Here is an 18,798-nt window from a genome sequence, read left to right on the forward strand (position 1 = left end):
AGTGAGAATCAAACTTTGCATCTTATGTCTGTAAGGAAAACACCTTAACCATTATGCCAACCTCTCACCCTTCCTCAGGTGCCCTTGATGGTAACAGAACTCAAATTGCTTGGATTGTAGCTAGAACTTTATTCTTGTACACTAATATAAGTGGCAGGGATATCTTCTTTGATGAGATGCAGTCCTTCTATCTATATCACTACTTAGTTAACTTCACTAAGGAGCATTTTCTGGAAGGCACAACTATGCTATTTCATCAGCAAGTCCACCTTTGACAGTCACTCCCTGATACAGAAGTTCAGCAATATCAAGATAATGAATTTAAAATTTTACAATAATGGCAATTTTCAAGACTCAATGTTAGGCCCAAAATGAAAAATATGTGAATATTACTGGACTTGCAAGCCCATTTTAAGGCACAACATTCATGAAACAAGCTTTCAAACACTGTATGTATCTTAATATTTATCAGAGGGTGAAAAAAAATAAGAAAATGGATTGAAATCAATAGCTTAACTGAAGAGCTAAAACAAAGTCAGATGAATACTATATAGAAAAAGATTCTTCTCAGATAAAAGCACTTTAAAAAGCACAAAACATTTCATAAAGCAAGTTAAACCTGACCTCAGGTAGAAAAGAACTGAGAAGGGTATGGTGGATCCTGATTTTACTTATAATCATGTGAAAACATCAGCAATGAAACACATTGAATAAGGAGTGGTAGTTCATACAGTGGATATATAAAGTTTACACACTCCTGTTAAAATGCCAAGTTTCTATGATATAAAAAAATGAGACCAAAATAAATCATTTCAAAACTTTTCCACCTTTAAATGTGAACTATGACTTGTGCAAATCAATTTAAAAACAAATTTGTTAGGGGAAAAAATATAAAAAATAAAAGATGTACAATACACTGGTTGCTAAGTGTGCAAACCCTTAAACTAATACTTAGTTGTGTGTGCACACCCTTAAACTAATACTTTGTTGAAGCACGTTTTGATTTAATTACAGCATTCAGTCTTCTTGGGTACACACCTGCCATCAATTAAAGAGATCCTGATTAACCCCAAATAAAGTTCACCTCTTTCAGTATGATTTTCCTGACATTTATTCAGTTGCTGCTACACCAAAAGCCATGGCTCGCAGACAGCTTACAAAGCATCAAAGGGATCTCATTACTGAAACGTATCAGTCAGGAGAAGGGTACAAAAAAAATTTCCACAGCATTGGACATATCAAGGAACACAGTAAAGGCAGTACTCAAAAAGTGGAGAAAACATGGGACAACAGTGGTATTGCAAAGAACTGGACGTGTCTCTAAAATTGATGAAAAGACAAGACAAAAACTGGTCAGAGAGGCTGCCAAGAGACCTACAGCAACACTGAAGGAGCTGCAGGAATTTTTGGCAAGTATTGGTTGTGTACTACATGTAACAATAATCTCCCGTATTCTCCATATGTCTGGACTATGGGGTAAGGTTGCAAGACGGAAGCCTTTTCTTACACAGAATATCATCCAGGCCCAGCTAAAATTGGGAAAACAATACATCAAGTCTCCCAAAAGCATGTGGGAAAATGTGTTATGGTCTGATGAGACCAAAGTTGAACTTTTTGGCCATAATTCCAAAAGGTACGTTTGGCACAAAAACAATACTTTGCATCATCAAAAGAACACCATCCCCACGTTGAAGCATGGTGGTGGCAGTATCATGCTTTGGGGTTGCTTTTCTTCATCTGGAGCTGGGGCTTTAGTCAAGGTGGAGGGAATTATGAACAGTTCCAAATACCAGTCACTTTTGCCCAAAAGCTTCAGGCGTCTGCTAGAAAGCTGAAGATGAAGAGGAATTTCACCTTTCAACACGACAATGACCCCCAAGCATACATCCAAATCAAAAAAAGAATACCTTCACCAGAAGAAAATTACAGTTTTGGAATGGCCCAGCCAGAACCCAGACCTAAATCCAATAAAAAATATGTGGGGAAGGCTGGCATAACACTTAAGGTCTAAACTTCACAGGCACAAGGTACAGGGATTGATTCTAACCCAAGGTTGCTGCTTAAACTTGTAATAATCAGCAAACTGACAGTTGAGCATTTATCTGTGAACAATGCAAATTACTGATCAGTATTTGTATCTTGCTAATTAATGATCTCTGCTATGGTGTACCTCATTCTCTAGACATGTATGACTGTGTGCTAGCAGTTACTGAGTGTCTGAATTTCTTCTCTATTCTCCACAGATGTGTGACTGTGAAGTAAATGTATTTATGAAAGGTGTGTGTGTGTGTGCGTGCACATGTGTCGCAGGAGCTTTACTGGTGCAGAGGGGCTTACCCCTGCAAAAAATGAAGTTGTGTCTTACCATAACATTCCATCTGAGTTGTTCATCTTCTTCTTCCAGTCATCACTGATGGGTTCGGTTCTGAGCTCTCGGAACCGAGTCGGCCTTATACCAAGTTTGCGTGCACCAAAAACTCCCGAGCTAAGCTGCTAACCACAATGCCCTTCACTGAGTTACCTCATATCGAGTTTGCATGCAATATATAGGAGAAAACAGAAAGTCAGAGGCCATCTCTGTGCATAAATCCTGAAACACCACAAAGACCCAGAAGATCCGCAAGGAGCCTTTGGTGGGGGTCGGAGGAAGGGTGTGATGACTGGAAGAAGATCAACAACTCAGATGGAACATTATGATAAGACATAACTTCTTTATCTGAAGTTGTTCATCTTCTTCCTATTCATCACTGATGGGACAGAATCCCAAGCTACTTGGAGAACCTGGGTGGCCCTTATAGAAGAGCATTCCTGAGAACCATTGAGCCAAAGGCCGCTCTTCCCCTGGAGATCAGATCCAATTTGTAATGCTTAATTAAGGTATGGGGTTTAGTCCAAATGGTTGCTGCACAGATGTCATCCATGGAGGCCCTAGAGTGGAAGACAACCGATGCTGCAATAGCCCTAGTTGAGTGAGCTTTGATTTGACCAGGCTTAGATTCATTTGTAAGAGAATATGAAAAGCTAATGCAATGCCTGAGCCATTTTGACAAAGTAACTTTAGATACTGCACATCCCATTCTAGGGCTAGAAAAGGAAATGAAAAGTTGGTCCAACTTGCAAAAGGACTTATTTCTGTCCAGGTAAAATGTAATTGTCTATGAACATCCAATAAATGTAGGCAGTAATCTCCCTTGTTTGAATAATTTGGAAAAAATACAGGGAGCTCAATGGACTGGTTAATAGAAAAGTCAGAAACCATCTTGGGGAGAAAAGATGGGTTATAGTACAAGGTGATACTCTGTCCTTTGGAAGATCAGATAAGGGCTCTTTGATACATAAGGCTTGCAAACTCAGATATTCATCTGGCTGAAGTGACCTCCACCAGAAATAAGGATTTCCATGGCAGGAATTTTAGATCACATGTCGCAGCAGGCTCAAAAGGGGGTAGAGAGAGAGAGACTGAAGAACCCGGGAGAGATTCCATGCCTGCACTGGTTGCCTGATGGGAGGTCTGCTGTGGAAAATTCCCTTGAGGAAGGTCTTGCAAAGTCGAGTGGCAATAAGCGGGACTCCATCTGAACCATTATGGAAGTTGGAAATAGCTGTTAAATGGACTTGAATGGTGGAAGCTGATGCACAATTGTTGAACAAGTCAGCAAGGTAATGAAGAGTTGCAGCTGCGGGAGCTGAGAACGGATCTAGCTTCCGATATGTGACCAGATAGATAATCTTTTCCAACTGTCCCTGTAAAGTTTTCTTGTGGATGGTTTATGGGAGGCCAGGATAATATCACGGACAGATGAGGAGAGGGTTTCCTGCCTGGCAACTAACGGAAGTGGAGAAACCAAGGTGTCAGCTTGAGATGGATAGATTTGGTGGAGTCAGCCCTTGTGGGTGGGATATGAAGTCCTGACGAGTGCCTAGGATCCAAGGAGGTTGTAACAGGTGAGGTTGGAGGAAGAGAAACCACACTTGAGGCCAGAACGGGGCAATGAGGATCACTTTGCTTCTCAACCAAATAGCTTTCCTTAAAAAAAGGGGGATCACAGGTATTGGAGGATAAGCATAAAGGAGACCTGCAGGCCAATCATGAATCAAAGAGTCTCTTGGTGACTCCCCGTGAGGGAGAAAGAGGGCAAAGTAGCTGCTGCATTTTGTGTTTGAGGGGGAGGCGAAAAGATCGCAGCATGGCTGGCCCCAACGGCTGAAGATTTCTGCCGTCACACCCGGATTGAGAGACCACTTGTGGGAAAGGAGGATGCATCTGCTCAGCCTGTCCGCAATCACGTTGGAGCTCCCAGGGATATGCGCTGTGATCAGAAAGCAGTTGGAAGCTATCGCCCAATGGCAGATTCTCATGGCTTTGCGACATATGGGGTAAGATTTGGTCCCTCCCTGTTTGCTTATGTACCAGACAACGGACATGTTGCCCAACTGGATAGCAATCATTCCTGATGGAAGGAGCGGATGAAATGTTTGCAACGCTAATAGCACCACTCTTAACTCCAGGACATTGATATGCAAATTGACCTCTATGCTGGACCACATGCCTTGGACTGACTTTCCCTGGAAGTGGCCCCCTCACCCTATCAGGGAAGCATCCGTGGTCACCGTGGCGCTGGGTTGGGGAGCCTGGAAGGGATGACAAAGATTTTCATCTGTACTCATCCACCAGAGGAGATCTTGTTTGCAGGTGTTGGTGATGAGAATCTGTGAGCTCAGGGGATGAAGACTAGATAACCACTGGGACAGAAGGAGCCATTGTATAAGTCTCATGTGTAATCTCCCTAGGGGAACAATTGGGATGGCTGCTGCCATAGACCCCAGAGCCTGAAGAACTTCCCTTGCAGACACCTTTCTTCAACAGAGTATCACTTGAACTTGTGGCCTTAATCTCTGAAGCCTGTGAGGGTGAAGAGACCAGACTTGCTTGAGTGTTGAATATCGCCCCTATAAATTCCAATTGCTGTGAGGGCCAAAGGTTGGATTCTTCCCAGTGGATGGTGATGCTCAGCGACTCCACTAGAACTAGAGTGTAGCAGAGGGCTCTGACCAGAAGATGCTTGGTGAGGGTGGAGAGGAGCCAGTCATCCAAATGTGGAAACACCTAGAATCCCTGAAGTCTCAGATGAGCTGTGACCACTGCTTGACATTCGTGAACACTCTGAGGGCCGTCAAGAGACCAAATGGCAGGGCTCCGAATTGGTATTGATTGGCTCCCAACCAGAAATGAAGACGACTCCTAGAGCGCTTGTCCATTTTGATGTGGTAATACGCATCCCGGAAATCAAACGAGCAAATCCACAACCCTCTCGCAGAAAGGGGAGGATAGATTGAATCATGACCATGCGAAACTTGGTCTGAACCACTGATTTGTTTAGATGGCTGAGATCCAAAATGGACCTCCAGTCCCCGGTCTTCTTTGGCACTAAAAAGAATCTTGAGTAAAACCCTGATCCGCACTGGTCTGGGGGGACCTGTTGGATGACTCGTTTTTGACATAGCTTTCATATTTCGGAAGCTGCCTCCTCCCTTTGACTGGGTAGAACATCGAGAAGGGATTTTGGAGGTCTTGGATAAGAGATTAGGGGAATGTGATAGCCTCTGGAAATTATTCTCTGCACCCACTGATCATTTGTAATAGAGAGCCAGGCAGCTTGGTGCAGAGAGAAACGCACCCCGACTGCTTCCAGAGAAAGCAATTGGGCAGTACTTCAGGAGCGCTGATACGGTCTCCCAGAGATGGAATCTCTGGAGTCCTGATTTTGGGGACCCCCTCTGAAACCCGAAAGGGGCATCTTCCATTATAGGAACCCCCTCTGCCTCTGGGGGAGTCTTCACATGTGTCACGGAAGGGACCTTGTGCCACATCTTTCCACTCCTCTGGTTCCTGGAGAAGGAATGCGGAGGTTTGGAAAAATGTAAACCCAAGGCAGACAAGGTCTTCCCGTCCTGTTTACACCTGGCTAAAGTATCCTTGACCTTAGCACCGAACAAAGCTGATGGTTCGATAGGGGCGTTTAAAAAGGAAGACTTGAAAGAGTCTGCAAGGTCACAAATGCGCATCCAGGCATGACGTCTCATAACTATGCCTGCATCTGCAGCACTAGCTGCTCCTTCGATTGCATGGGACAGCAACCTCATGGATGAATTGGAGATTGACTCTAGGGTGGCAAGTTGGGAAGCAACTTTATCATGTGCCCCATCCGAAACTTGACCCGCGAGGGTTCCAGAGAGTTCGGAGATGAGATCTCTCTGGAGCCTCACAAAACGTGGCAGAAAGTTCAGAGACTTGACAGCAAAAGTCGCTGATGCAAAAACTCGCATCCCTAACCTGTCCACCACCCGGGACTCTCTGTTAGGTGGGTGAACAGCAGGACTTTCCTGCCGCCACCACCATAGCGTCTACTGGCAAACCTCTCGACCAATGGGGTTGATCCTCTGGAGGGAAGAGTATTTTGCCTGATCTCCTGGGGATGGCCTCAATGGAGTCAGAGTTCTTCCATGCCCGCTGCACGATGAGCATGACCGACTCATCGGCGGGGGGGGCGCCAAGAAGTACAGGGCTGAGAGTGGAAGGCCTGCAGGAATACGGATTCCTCCAAGGAAGGATTGGAGGACTTCCAGTCACCCCTCTGCTTCAAGATTTCCAAGATGTCTCCAAATGAGACATCAGGGGGTGACAGTGGGGATCCTTCCCCATCAACGTAGTCCGTATCTTCCGTGAGGGACTCATCTGGGGAGTCCACGTGTTTCCTCTTACACGCCCATTTCTGAGGGGGGTTTTCAGTGGGAGCATCTGAAGAAGACTCAGAAAGGGAAATACCCTGCTTGCGCTCTCAGAGTACTGGGGGGGGGGTGGCCTTTGACAGCGGCTCAGAGGGAACTGGTGGGATGTCCAGCATAGGAGGATTGCTCAAAGTGAGCACTCTCTCCATCACCCGGAAGGCAGGCCCGCCTGAAGAGGAATGGAAGCCCGGAACCGAAGGAGACAACTTCAGAACCGGAGTCACACCCCTCTCCACGCAGTCCAGTCCCAGGGACGGAGCCTCAAGCAAAACCAGGGCGGGAGTCACCCTCGGTCCTAAAGATGGAACCGGCAACACAACTGGAACTGTGGCTGGAACAGAGGGTTCCACCCCCCCCAAGCATGAGATTGAGGAAGGGTGGGTTCCAACGGAACCGATACCCAAAGGGGCCTTGGAGCCTCAGACACGGTAGTTGGTGCTGAGGAAGGGGGTCCTCTCGCAGATGTCGGAAATATGAGCCTCGGAACAGAGAGATCCAAGGGAAGAGAATATGTAGGGGTCGGTGTAACAGACCCAAAGCCTGGAGTGGGATGGGGTCTAGGAAAATTTGTAATTCCCCTGGCGGTCAGCAGCTTATCAAAAAGGCGCACCACATCCAATTCTGAAAGGCTCCTAGTGGACCTTACCGATGTCCCTGAGGGGGAATCAGGCCAGTCCAAAAAGGGGCTGAAGGCTTGTCCGGCAAATGGATCTGCAGACGGGGTGCACTGGGCCCGTGATGAATTAAAGAATGGCACAGACGATTCTAGTTTGGAAACTGGCAACAAGGGGAATGATCAGAGCCGAGAACAGGCGCAGAGCTGAGGTCACAGCTGGGGTGGAGGTCAATAGCAGCTCCGAAGCTGTTGTTGGAACTGACATCAGAGCAGAAATGGGGGACATAGGTGCCGAGGTAGAGATAGGCAAACTTGTCGGAACCGAGGTTGTAGTGGGCGCGTAATCGTCAGAGCTGGAATAGGCACCGATGAAGCGACCACAGTATGAATCCCTGGAGCCAAACTCAGAATTGAGTTGATCGGAACCGAGGAGGCGATACAGTGCTTGGTAGAAGTCTTGTGGGCCTTCTGCTTATGGCTTTGGCCCCTCTCACCAGCCGATGAAGAGGGGTCTGAACGAGGACGTTTCTTGTCCACAGGAGGAGGGGATGAGACCTCCAGCATAGAGATAGCCTCCAAAAAAGGCAAAGGAAGCAGGCCCTTAAGAATCAACTTGTTTCGTCTTTCAGTCAGCTTCCGCTAACTGAAGCTGGCACAAATATCACATGGAGGTTTCGTCGATAAGTGTGGAACCCCCAAACAATACACACACTCTTCTCTTCATGCAAATCACTATTCGGGAGTTGACCACTGCAAGAAGAGCAGTGTTTAAACCCCATAGTCCCTTTCTTTTCCAACATAACAAAAACACACACACACACCAAAGTAGAAGAAAGTGTAGAGAGAGAAAGAGAGGAAAATACCAACAATGGTATTGGGAAAACCACAAAGGTAAGAGGGTCAATACCAACAATGGTACGAAAAGAAATACCTGTGGGTAGAGCTGAGTGAGTAAATAGACAAAAATTAGCAAACTGACCGGAAACAATCACAAATATTTATACATTTTTGAAAAATATAGCACTTAGCTGGAGAGCTTGGTGAAACGCTGCTATATGGCTGTGCGGCAAACGTGATCTGAGGTAACTGAGTGAAGGGCATTGTAGGTAGCAGCTTAGCTCAAGAGTTTTTGGTGCACACAAGCTTGGTATAAGGCCGACTCAGTTCCGAGGGCTCAGAACCGAACCAATCAGTGATGAATAGGAAGAAGATTAACAACTTCGGATAAAAGCTTTTGGAGGTATATTTATTGTATATGAAATGTTATGTATGTTTCAGTGATTTGTGAAGGAAGTTTATTTACAAAAGGGGACTGTGTGTGTGTATGGGGGCTTTTGTGATGCAGGAGTGCTTCCCTCTGCAGAAAACAACATTTGGAGGTATATTCACTGTATATGAAATTCTATATGTGTTTCAGTGATTTGTGTTTTCAATGAAATGCGTTTAGAACAGATGAAACATTCTCTCTCAAGTGTGCCCTCTCTCTCTATCTGTATGTACGTGTATACATATGACACAAAACACGTCAAATCCTCAAAACCCACTCCACTGTATCTGAGACACTAGTTAAAAATATAGAAATGAACTATCACTGAAAATGCAATATATTAAAAAACACTAACAGTAAAAATGCAACTGCAATACTACCTTACACTAAAATTTCTCAGCAGTCAACAAAGCAATGACTACTACTATACTTACTACACATTACTTTGGAAGCCATGGAAAAGTTTTACTTTGTAAGCCATGGAAAAGTTTAGTGTAATCAGTTTACTGCTGTCTTCCATCAATGCTTCTTTTATAAACACCTCCGACAAATACACTAAACTAAAGTGATAATGTCCATACACACAACAGCAAAGTAACAGTAAATCTAATGCAACAAACCACATTCCAATAAAGAACTTTCAACCGATATCAAACTTGACTGAAACAGAACATTAAATCTAGAAAGTCAAGAATCTACATTTTCATGAAATCCATGACTCTCAACCATCTACATACACACACAGGTTTTTAACCCCTAACCCTACCCTCACCCCAATCCTAAACCGACATCTTACCTTAATAAAAACCTTCCTTCAACACTGCCACTATTTTGACATATTTGAGGGTAGTGTTATGAGTGGGTTTAGTGTGAATATCGAGAGAAGAAATACTTTTAATTTCTCAGTCTTTTGTACTTTTATGTGTGTGTGTCTCTCTCCATATACATATGTATATACAAAGGAAGGGGGAGAGAGAGGGACACAGACACACGTATGTATGTATGTATATGTATATGTATATATGTATATATATATATATATATATATATATATATATATATATATATATATATATATACATATATATACACATGTGTGTATGTATGTATGTATATATATATATATATATATATATATATATATATATATATACATATATATACATATATATATATATATATATATATATATACATATATATATATATATATGTATGTATACATGCATATATATGCAGACAGACATGCACGAGTACACTTACTAGGACTTGAAAGAATAGCTGGTTCTTCCTCATTGGAGCTCAACAAACGCATTAGTTTTGAGGGCTGAGTGTCATCCAAAGGAAAAAGGCTACTGTAGTCCTGCAAAAACAAAACAGAGGTAAACGAAAAGTTACACACTGCGTGTGTAGAACTACAAAAATTATACTCAGCATTGTTAGTGGTAGTCAGGATCACAGGAATTCCTTCACACGTAAGAACGTTTTTACAAATGCCTTAAGAAAACTGGTTCTTAAGAATTACAGTATTAAAACATGCATCCTGCTTACAAATACTGCATAAATAAAGGTTACATTTTATGATGTCAGGATCTGGTTTAAGGCTGCTACTTAAAAACTGTTACTAAGTTGCTGATTTATGGATTTACTTTCAAATACAGGCAGAAATAAGTCAAGAAATGCCAGTCATTTGTTTTTTATTTCACATTCATCACCGACATTAAAAATGTCAAAATAAGCATAGAATGGGATATACTATTACCTCAATATCTTCCCTGTGCCTCTTTCTTTGCTTGACTGAAGCCTGACCTTTACTGTGAGTGGAGTAGGAGCTCAAAGCACACCACACTGATAATCTAGTTAAAATAAAAGATGCTTCATAGTTAGAAATGCAAAACGATAGGGATAAGCATGATTTAAAAATGGAAAACAGGATTTATTGTTGGGTGAAGTGCAAATTAACAACATATGGTACACTTTGTCTAGTGGACAAAAGCATTAAATTTGAAGGCCAAACACTTTGTTCCTTAATGATGAAAGGAGTACAATGTTTCAGTTAGCACACTGCCATTATGTTTCACATAACGTAATGCAGACGAATAATGGCATCTACAGGAAATCAGGCTCTCTGTTACATATACAGTGCAGTGGATTAACAAAATTTTTGTTAAAATTCAGGAACCCATTTTAGTGAAAAGATGATCAAATGTATTTAGTTTCTGTTCTGTTTTGAAGATATTAACAATGAAAATCAGCTGTGTATACAAACCTAAGTGCAAGCTTTGCTAAATTAATGAACATATTTTATGGATACAAATTTCCACTAAAATAACCATCCAAGCTCAGCAGGTAGTCACACTCTTGGCACTTGACTCCTCAAATGTCTCATGCTACCCATGCAATGAGAAGAAACCAAGGCAGCAATGCAATCATGATGTAAGCCGTCCAGTGAGGGTTGGCGTTTTTCCATCACGAACACTACACCAAATATAACAGGATTAAACATTCAGTTGAGTTTGTTCATTGCTTGGTTACTCTCTCTTATTCCTTAAAGTACCATTTATATGCATGCACTAGTGGGAAAGAACGTTAAAACTTAGATTACAGTCGGGCAACACAATGGCTCAGCTTACTTGATGGTGCTGGCAGGAAAGTTGGGCATCCTCACCATGACTGACAGAAGAATTGGGAGATATGTGCTTAGGGCACATTCTTGCAGTCTGATGTCCTTGGTGGAGGCCTGAGAAACAATCTTGCAGTGTAGCCTGGGGGAGGGCAGGGCATCCTGCTGATGTCAGCCCTCACAGATGGTGGCCATGGCTCAGTGCTAATGCTCAATGTTCACCCTGCTCTTGGGGTGTTATTCAGTGTACACAGGGGTGGAAAAACCATTTAAAAACACTTCCTCAGCAGCAGTATGATGCTGCCCCAAGACACCGTTATCTCCTTGCTAGTCTTGAACATAGCTGAAGCAAATCCAAAGGAAGTGAGAGTGACTGATAGACCTGACGAGTATAGAGAGGCACTGGGAACAGATCTTCAGCTATTAGGGAGCAAAAATAGCTCTAAAATAAATGCAGTTTACAAAAATCTACATAATGCATAACTATAAACAAACACCTTACCTTTTAGATATAACTTGATCAATCAAGCAACAGATGCAAGGAGAAATTTCTAGAATGATACATTCTGAAAACTTAGAACCCCAAATCATGCAAGCAGCTTGTACTACTGTGTTAGAAAGTCACTCATTTTATCTTCTATGTTACTCATTTTGTTAGCAATCCCTAGAAAAAAAATCGAAAACAATTTACAGAAAATATGCAGCACTACCTTGAACTGCAACAGCAGCAAGAATATGAGCTTCCTCATGTAATATACACAAATGATGAGGTGTAAAGTCAGTCCAGGTAGCCCAAAGTCAGCATCCAATTTCACATGAACTAGAGGAGCTGTTGCCATTAAGATCAGGGTAAGCATAAACATTTACAGCAATCTTTCAGTATGGTGCATACTCTGTACAAACTGCTACCAGAAAATGGTTTATTTAGTACACACCATGTTAATATGGGTTCACCAGTGAGAAAATCAGGCTCATGAGACATCCAGTAAGTGCCACACTTCTTCTTTCGGCTTTTCCTGGGTTAGGGGTCGCCACAGTGGATGATCTGTCCACTCATGATTGGCAGAAGAGTTTTACGGTGTCGAGTTGCCAGCCCGGCGCCCAACCTTCCACGGAAGGCACACACATGCACGCACTCGCACCTAGGGCCAATTTAGAGCGTCCAATCTGCCTACAGCATGTCTTTGGAATGTGGAAGGAAACCGAAGCATGCGGAGGAAGCCCATGCGACCACAGGGAGGACACGCAGACTTCGCACATTAGGTACCCCAGCCGAGGATCGAACCAGAGAACCTCTTGTTGTGAGGCGACAATGCTAACCGCTGTACCACCGTGGCTGCCCAAGTTCAGGTTCCACACTGTACAGTGTAAATTTTTAAGGTTACATGTGCTTTATATGACACAGTTCTCCAAGTCTATGGTAAAATGCAGGAGGTACTCTGTCCGGTATTAGACAGAAGAATGCTTTTCTCCACTTACTGGAGCAGTCTGGTAGTGGCAGATCATACAACCTCTCAACACCATTTGGGTGTCCATTTCTGAAACATCATGTACTGTGGATAGTCTCACAAGTTACCGGCTAGAGGAAGTAGGGATCACCACAGGCAGGCAGTATACGACTCCCTTCCTGAAACCTCAGTGGTAAGCATCATAAATCCCTTCGCTCTCTGGTTATCCCATTCTCAGCTCTGTATGCCAAGCTGCCCTACTGCATATTTCTCAGTCATCACACATGTTTTCTGTACCACCAATGGCTGACAGCTATAATCCAGCATCTGGTTGCATTTCTGACTGCACAACTGTGAATTTTTCTCTTTGTGTGGTACACTGTGATGTTCTTCTTTTCATTTTTAACATACCACCTCAGTATGTGCCTGGTAAATGTATGTTAGAGGGCTTCAGATCAGTTACTGATACTTTGTGATACTGCACTGTGCTTGTTCAGCACTGGAGAGGTTTATAAAATGTATGTTTATGCCATGCTCATAAAATGCAGTTCATGTGCACCGCATGATCCAGAAAAACACTGCAGTACATGAAGCATGCTGATTACACTCCAAAATCAGCACAAAGACAACACGGTTCTACACTACTCTACTGCAAGACCTGATCACAATAGCTTTCAGAGGTTCAAAATGAATTTGGCTGCATCTTTGCAAGTTGTTATGAATAAGTCTTGCACTGCAATACATATGGTATCCTATGTACGACAGCATCATAAACACTTAAATATTATTTGTGCAGCCACGCAAAAACAAAATTGTGGCACAGTGAGGTGCATAAGCTTTTAAAGCTTTTGTTGGTTAGAAGAACCTTTTGCTTCTGGTCAATGTCTGTAGCCCAGTGTTGAAGTGTTCTACAGCTTTGAAAGCTGTATAACATTTTGTACTCCATTCTTTGCTCTGTAACTATAAGGACATTTGGGCACTGAAGCTTCATATACAATAATGAATTATGAACAAGTTTCTCCGATCCTAACCAATGTGATGCACATTTTTCTCATGGACATCAGGATTCATCTTAGGAGCAGGGCAAAGTGAAGTTCTTGAGGTGTACTTCTTGACACCCATGTCTCCAACATGTAAGTTAGTTATAATCAGAAAACTGATCATAATCCTCTTGTTCAGGGTACAGATCTCCCTGCTTGCAATGCCATGCTTCCTACCTTCTGCCCCAAGATTATTTTAGTGCAAACAGCAATACAAATTCATAGCAGCAGATCCACACTGGATGAAAAGCCCTATTTCACTGCAGAAAACAGCTTAGAATCCAGTCTGATATTACTATTTAGGTGGTGAGAGTAAAACATTGCATTGTGTACAGATGATTACTACTCTGACATAGGGAAGATTATCCACTTTATTACAATGCACGAATATGTCTGCAAACTTCAGCACTATGCTAAATAACTATAAGCTACCTGTTTTCATACAATGTTCACAATCCTTTTCTTAGAATCTACAAAACATACATTTATCAGTGAAAATTAAAGTACACTTTTCACCTGTCAGTGTTAGCTTACTATCCTATTTTGTTTACAAAAATGAATACTTAAAACTTTAGAGACTACTCTGGTTGTATAAAATTCTTCTCATGTATGCTTCAAAAATAAAAATTCCACACTGAACCTAAAACATGTTTTGCAGAGGATGAAAAACTGCCATGTTACTGAATCCAGTACTATAAAAAAGATATCAGGCAAAAATGTTGGGACAAGCTCATCAGACAACATGCTTCCCCCTCAAACACATTCTAAGTAACCCAAAAAAACTGATTTGGAGAGATAAATGAACCAGTCAAAGTGAAAACGTACAGTTTTGTACCTGCCATAAATGTAGATGTTCGAGTGCTCACCCTGCTGCAGTCATCACACTTGGGTTATCCTGCCGTCAGGCGGTCCCGCAGTCGGCCTGAATTACAAAGTCTTGGTCCAGAGTCGGTTGCTGTCACTTCTTCCCTGACGTCAGTGCGCCAGGGGTATATAACAGGCATCCAACGCCATTTTCTTCAGTTTTTCTTGCCCCAGATGTCAGGTGCCCCCAATAGGTAGGCAATATATATATATATATATATATATATATATATATATATATATATATATATATATATATATATATATATATATATATATATATATATATATATATATATATATATATATATATATATATATAGAGCTAGATAAAAATAAAATAATACCTTTAGGCACAAGCAAATACACCACAGAGGTTGTGTAGGATAGAGTGGTATAGATAGGTTCAACTACTTCAGAGGGGATGGAGGGAGGGTAACCTGGACTGCAGCAGGGTGAACACTCGAACATCTACATTTATGGTAGGTACAAAACTGTACTATGTTCATCGTGTTACCCTGCTGCAGTCATCACACTTGGGTTGAATCCCAAAGCTAAGGATGGGAGGTGGAGTTAAACAGGGTTAGAAGAAGCTAGTAGGCCCTGCAAAACTGCAGTGGCAAAACCAGCTCTAGTCTTAGAATATATGCAGTGGCAAAACCAGCTCTAGTTTTAGAATATAGAGGTAAGTGATAGTATTTGGTGAAGGTGTGCACTGAACTCCAAGTTGCAGCTTCCAGAATATCCTTGGTTGGCACTCCCCTGAGAAAGGCTGTTGATGCAGCTGTAGCCCTGGTGGAGTGGGACCTAATGTTAGCAGGTACCGGTTTCCCATGATGCATGTAGCAGAAACGTATGCAATGCCCTATCCATTTAGAAATAGTCTGTTTTGAGATAGCTTTTTCTTGTGCCTAGGCAAGGAATACAATAGGAATGGAAGTCCTTCTGAGGTATTTGCTTCCCACAAGAAATGCAATTGTTAACTTTTTCTGACATCGGACTGAGGCAAGAAAAGGTTCCCCAATGGGGTACTTAGCTTTACTAAAGACTTCGGACTGAAATTCGAATCGAAAATCTCAGGTGTCGGCCGACCGGCATTTGCAAACTGCTTCTGCTTCAGGCACCGCGCGGCAAGAAAGACTGAAGAAAATGGCGTCGGATGCCTCTTATATACCTCTGGCGCACTGACGTCAGGGAAGAAGCGACAGCACCGACGCTGGACCAAGACTTTGGAATTCAGGCCGACTGCGGGACCGCCTGATGGCAGGATAACCCAAGTGTGATGACTGCAGCAGGGTAACACGATGAACATCAGTGTATTCTACATTATGAGATCAGCAGTACTGAAAATAAATGCATGTCTTAACCCCAGAATAGTTCAATAGGATAAATGGTACAGAATTTGTCAAATGGTTGCTCTGACAGAGTCTTTCACTTGTGTATTCTTTGTGGATACAGTTAACTAAATGTCTAAAGAAAACGACACTCAAAAGCTCTACCAGATTTGTGAAGAAAAGATTCTGAATTATTCTAAACTACAATTGTCACAATCTCCCCTGTTAACTTACCACATAACTTAAAATTGATTGTGGTAGACTGCAGTACAGATGGGAGACAGAAGATGGATGGAAAGAAACTGTGAGACTGAAGATGGAGAAAGGGGTTACTGCAACAGGTATTATGGGAGAAACTTTGAGAAATGGAAAGTGTAATGTCTGCAAAGTAGGAATAACAAAAGAAAATGAAAACACCCAAATGACAACAAAAGTGCTCAAAGTAAGGTACTTAGAGAATGTGGACAATTAAAAAGACAATGCAAAATATAAAGGGCAAAGAAGAATACAAAGAATGCTATTATACAAGAGTACAAACACACAAGTAGGATTAAAAGACATTTAAATAGAGACGATAAAATGAACATTCAATATATGGAAAAGAATGTACAGGAATAGGCCAAGATTTAAAGAAAAAAATGCAACTCACAAAAAGTACAGTTGTGTACACTTACCATAAATGTAGATGTTTGAGTGTATTCACTGTTGCAGTCATTACATTTGGGTAATCTGCTGGCAGGTTGCCCTCAGTCGGCCTGAATTCCAAAGTCTTGGGTCCTGCGTCTGTTGCTGTCTCTTCTTCCATGATGTCAGGTCGTCAGGGGTATAAAACATGCAGCAGACGCCATATTCTTTAGTTTTTCTTGCCCCAGATGGCAGGTGCCCCCAAAAAGGTAGCAAAAAAAAAAAAAAAATATATATATATATATATATATATATATATATATATATATATATATATATACATATATATATATACACACACACACATGCATCTATATAAACTTTACCTTCATCTACAAGCAAATACACCACATAGGTTGTAGAAGACAGAGAAGGAAAGATAAACTCCAGAATGACAGGGGGGATGGCGGGAGGGTAACCTGGACTGCAACAGTGAATACACTCGAGCATCTACATTTAAGGTAAGTGTACATAACTGTACTATGTTCATGTTTCACTGTTGCAGTCATTACATTTGGGTAGAATCCCAAAGCTATGGTTAGGAGGCTGGAGCTAAACAGCATTAGGTGCAGCTATAAAGCCCTGCAGAACTGCAGTGGCAAAGCTTGTCCTGGACTTAGAGTAAAGAGGCAAATAATAATGCTTTGTAAAGGTGAGAACAGAACTCCAAGTAGCAGCCTCTAGAATGTCTTTGGTTGGTACTCCTCTGAGAAAGGCTGCTGAAGTAGCTGCAGCTCTGGTGGAATGAGACCTAATGCCCTTGGGCACAGGTTTACCATGGTGTAAGTAGCAGAAACAGATGCAGTGGCTTATCCACTTTGAAATTGTCTGCTTTGAAATAGCCTTTCCTTCTGATCCTGCAGCATATGTCACTAGTAATTGCTCAGTTTTTCTTAGAGCTTTAGTCCTGCTCAAGTAGAATCTTAGCTGTCTGTGTACTTCCAAGGAATGCAGAATTCTCTCCCCTTTTTGTTCTGCGGATTTGGATAAAAGGTTGGCAGATGAATTGTTTGGTTAAGAGCCACACTGGAAACCACCTTAGGCATAAATGTAGGATTTGTCCTCAGAGACACCCTGTCTGGGTAAAATATGATAAAAGGCTCTACAGCCATGAGGGCATGTAGCTCTGAAACTCTTCTTGCTGAAGTAATTGCTAGTAGCAGAGCCGTTTTCCATGATAAGAACTTTATATCAGAGGTAGCAGCTGGTTCAAATGGAGGCAGGGTGAGCTTTTCCAACACATAATTGAGGTCCCATGCAGGTAATGGTGATCTTCTAGGAGGCCTTAAAATTCTGGCTCCTCTAAGATGCTGTTTTAGTAAAGGATGAAAAAAGATTGGTGGCTCTATATTGTAATGAGCTGAAATGGCAGAGGCATGGATTTTGATTGATGAGAAAGATAGGCCTTTGTCAAGCATCTCAGTTAAGTATTGTAATATCTGAGGAATATTTGGTTCTGCTGTATCAGTTCCTTGTACTTGATTCCAAGCACAGAATCTCTTCCATTTATCAGCATAAGATTTTCTAGTACTAGGCCTTCTGGCTTCCAAAATGACATCCATCACAGCTTTACTGAGAGGTGTTGTTTGAATAACTACATGATCAGCCATGCTGCCAGGTTCAGTGTCTGGAGTTGATTGTGCAGGATCTGACTGTTTTGCTGGGACAGTAGTTGAGGTCTTTGAGGTAAGGTCCAAGCTGGGTATTGAGACAAGCTCCTTAGGACTGGGTACCAGTATTGGCGGGGCCAGTCCGGGGCAATTAGTATCATCTTTGTTTTCTCTTGTCTTTTAGGAGGACCTTGGGAAGAAGAGGCAGAGGAGGAAAGGCGTAAACTGAAGGATAGAGCGTCCACTTTCCATGCTTGTCTGTGATAACTCCTTGTGCAGAATCTTTTCAAATGATAATTTTGAGGAGAGGCAAATAGATCTATGTCTGGGCTCCCCCATTATCATGCTGAAGACTTGCGGATTTAGTTTCCACTCGTGAGGATCCATAAGGTTTCTGCTTAAATCATCTGCCACTGTATTTTGTTGTCCTGGCAGTAATTGAGCTTGAAGATGTATTTGGTAGGTCAAAGCCGTGTCCCACAGTGCCATGGCTAATCTGCAAAGGGGTATGAGTGTGCACCCCC

The 18,798-nt window shown here is 42.3% G+C and overlaps 1 protein-coding gene across 1 annotated transcript in view; it reads right to left on the reverse strand.

The window, feature by feature from the left end:
• The window catches only part of MED24 (mediator complex subunit 24), a 1,193,465-nt gene that overhangs the window by 325,631 nt on the left and 849,036 nt on the right, over positions 1-18,798 (reverse strand). The window contains exons 22-23 of the mRNA XM_044055033.1: positions 10,434-10,527; positions 9,935-10,034 (exon numbers count right to left, since the gene is read on the reverse strand). Of these exons, the coding sequence (XP_043910968.1) occupies positions 9,935-10,034; positions 10,434-10,527 (194 nt within the window). The remainder of the gene's footprint in view (positions 1-9,934; positions 10,035-10,433; positions 10,528-18,798) is intronic.

This window comes from Protopterus annectens, chromosome 13.part0 (genome assembly GCF_019279795.1).
Source record: "Protopterus annectens isolate FY-2018-M chromosome 13.part0, PAN1.0, whole genome shotgun sequence".
Classification (NCBI taxonomy): domain Eukaryota; kingdom Metazoa; phylum Chordata; order Ceratodontiformes; family Protopteridae; genus Protopterus; species Protopterus annectens.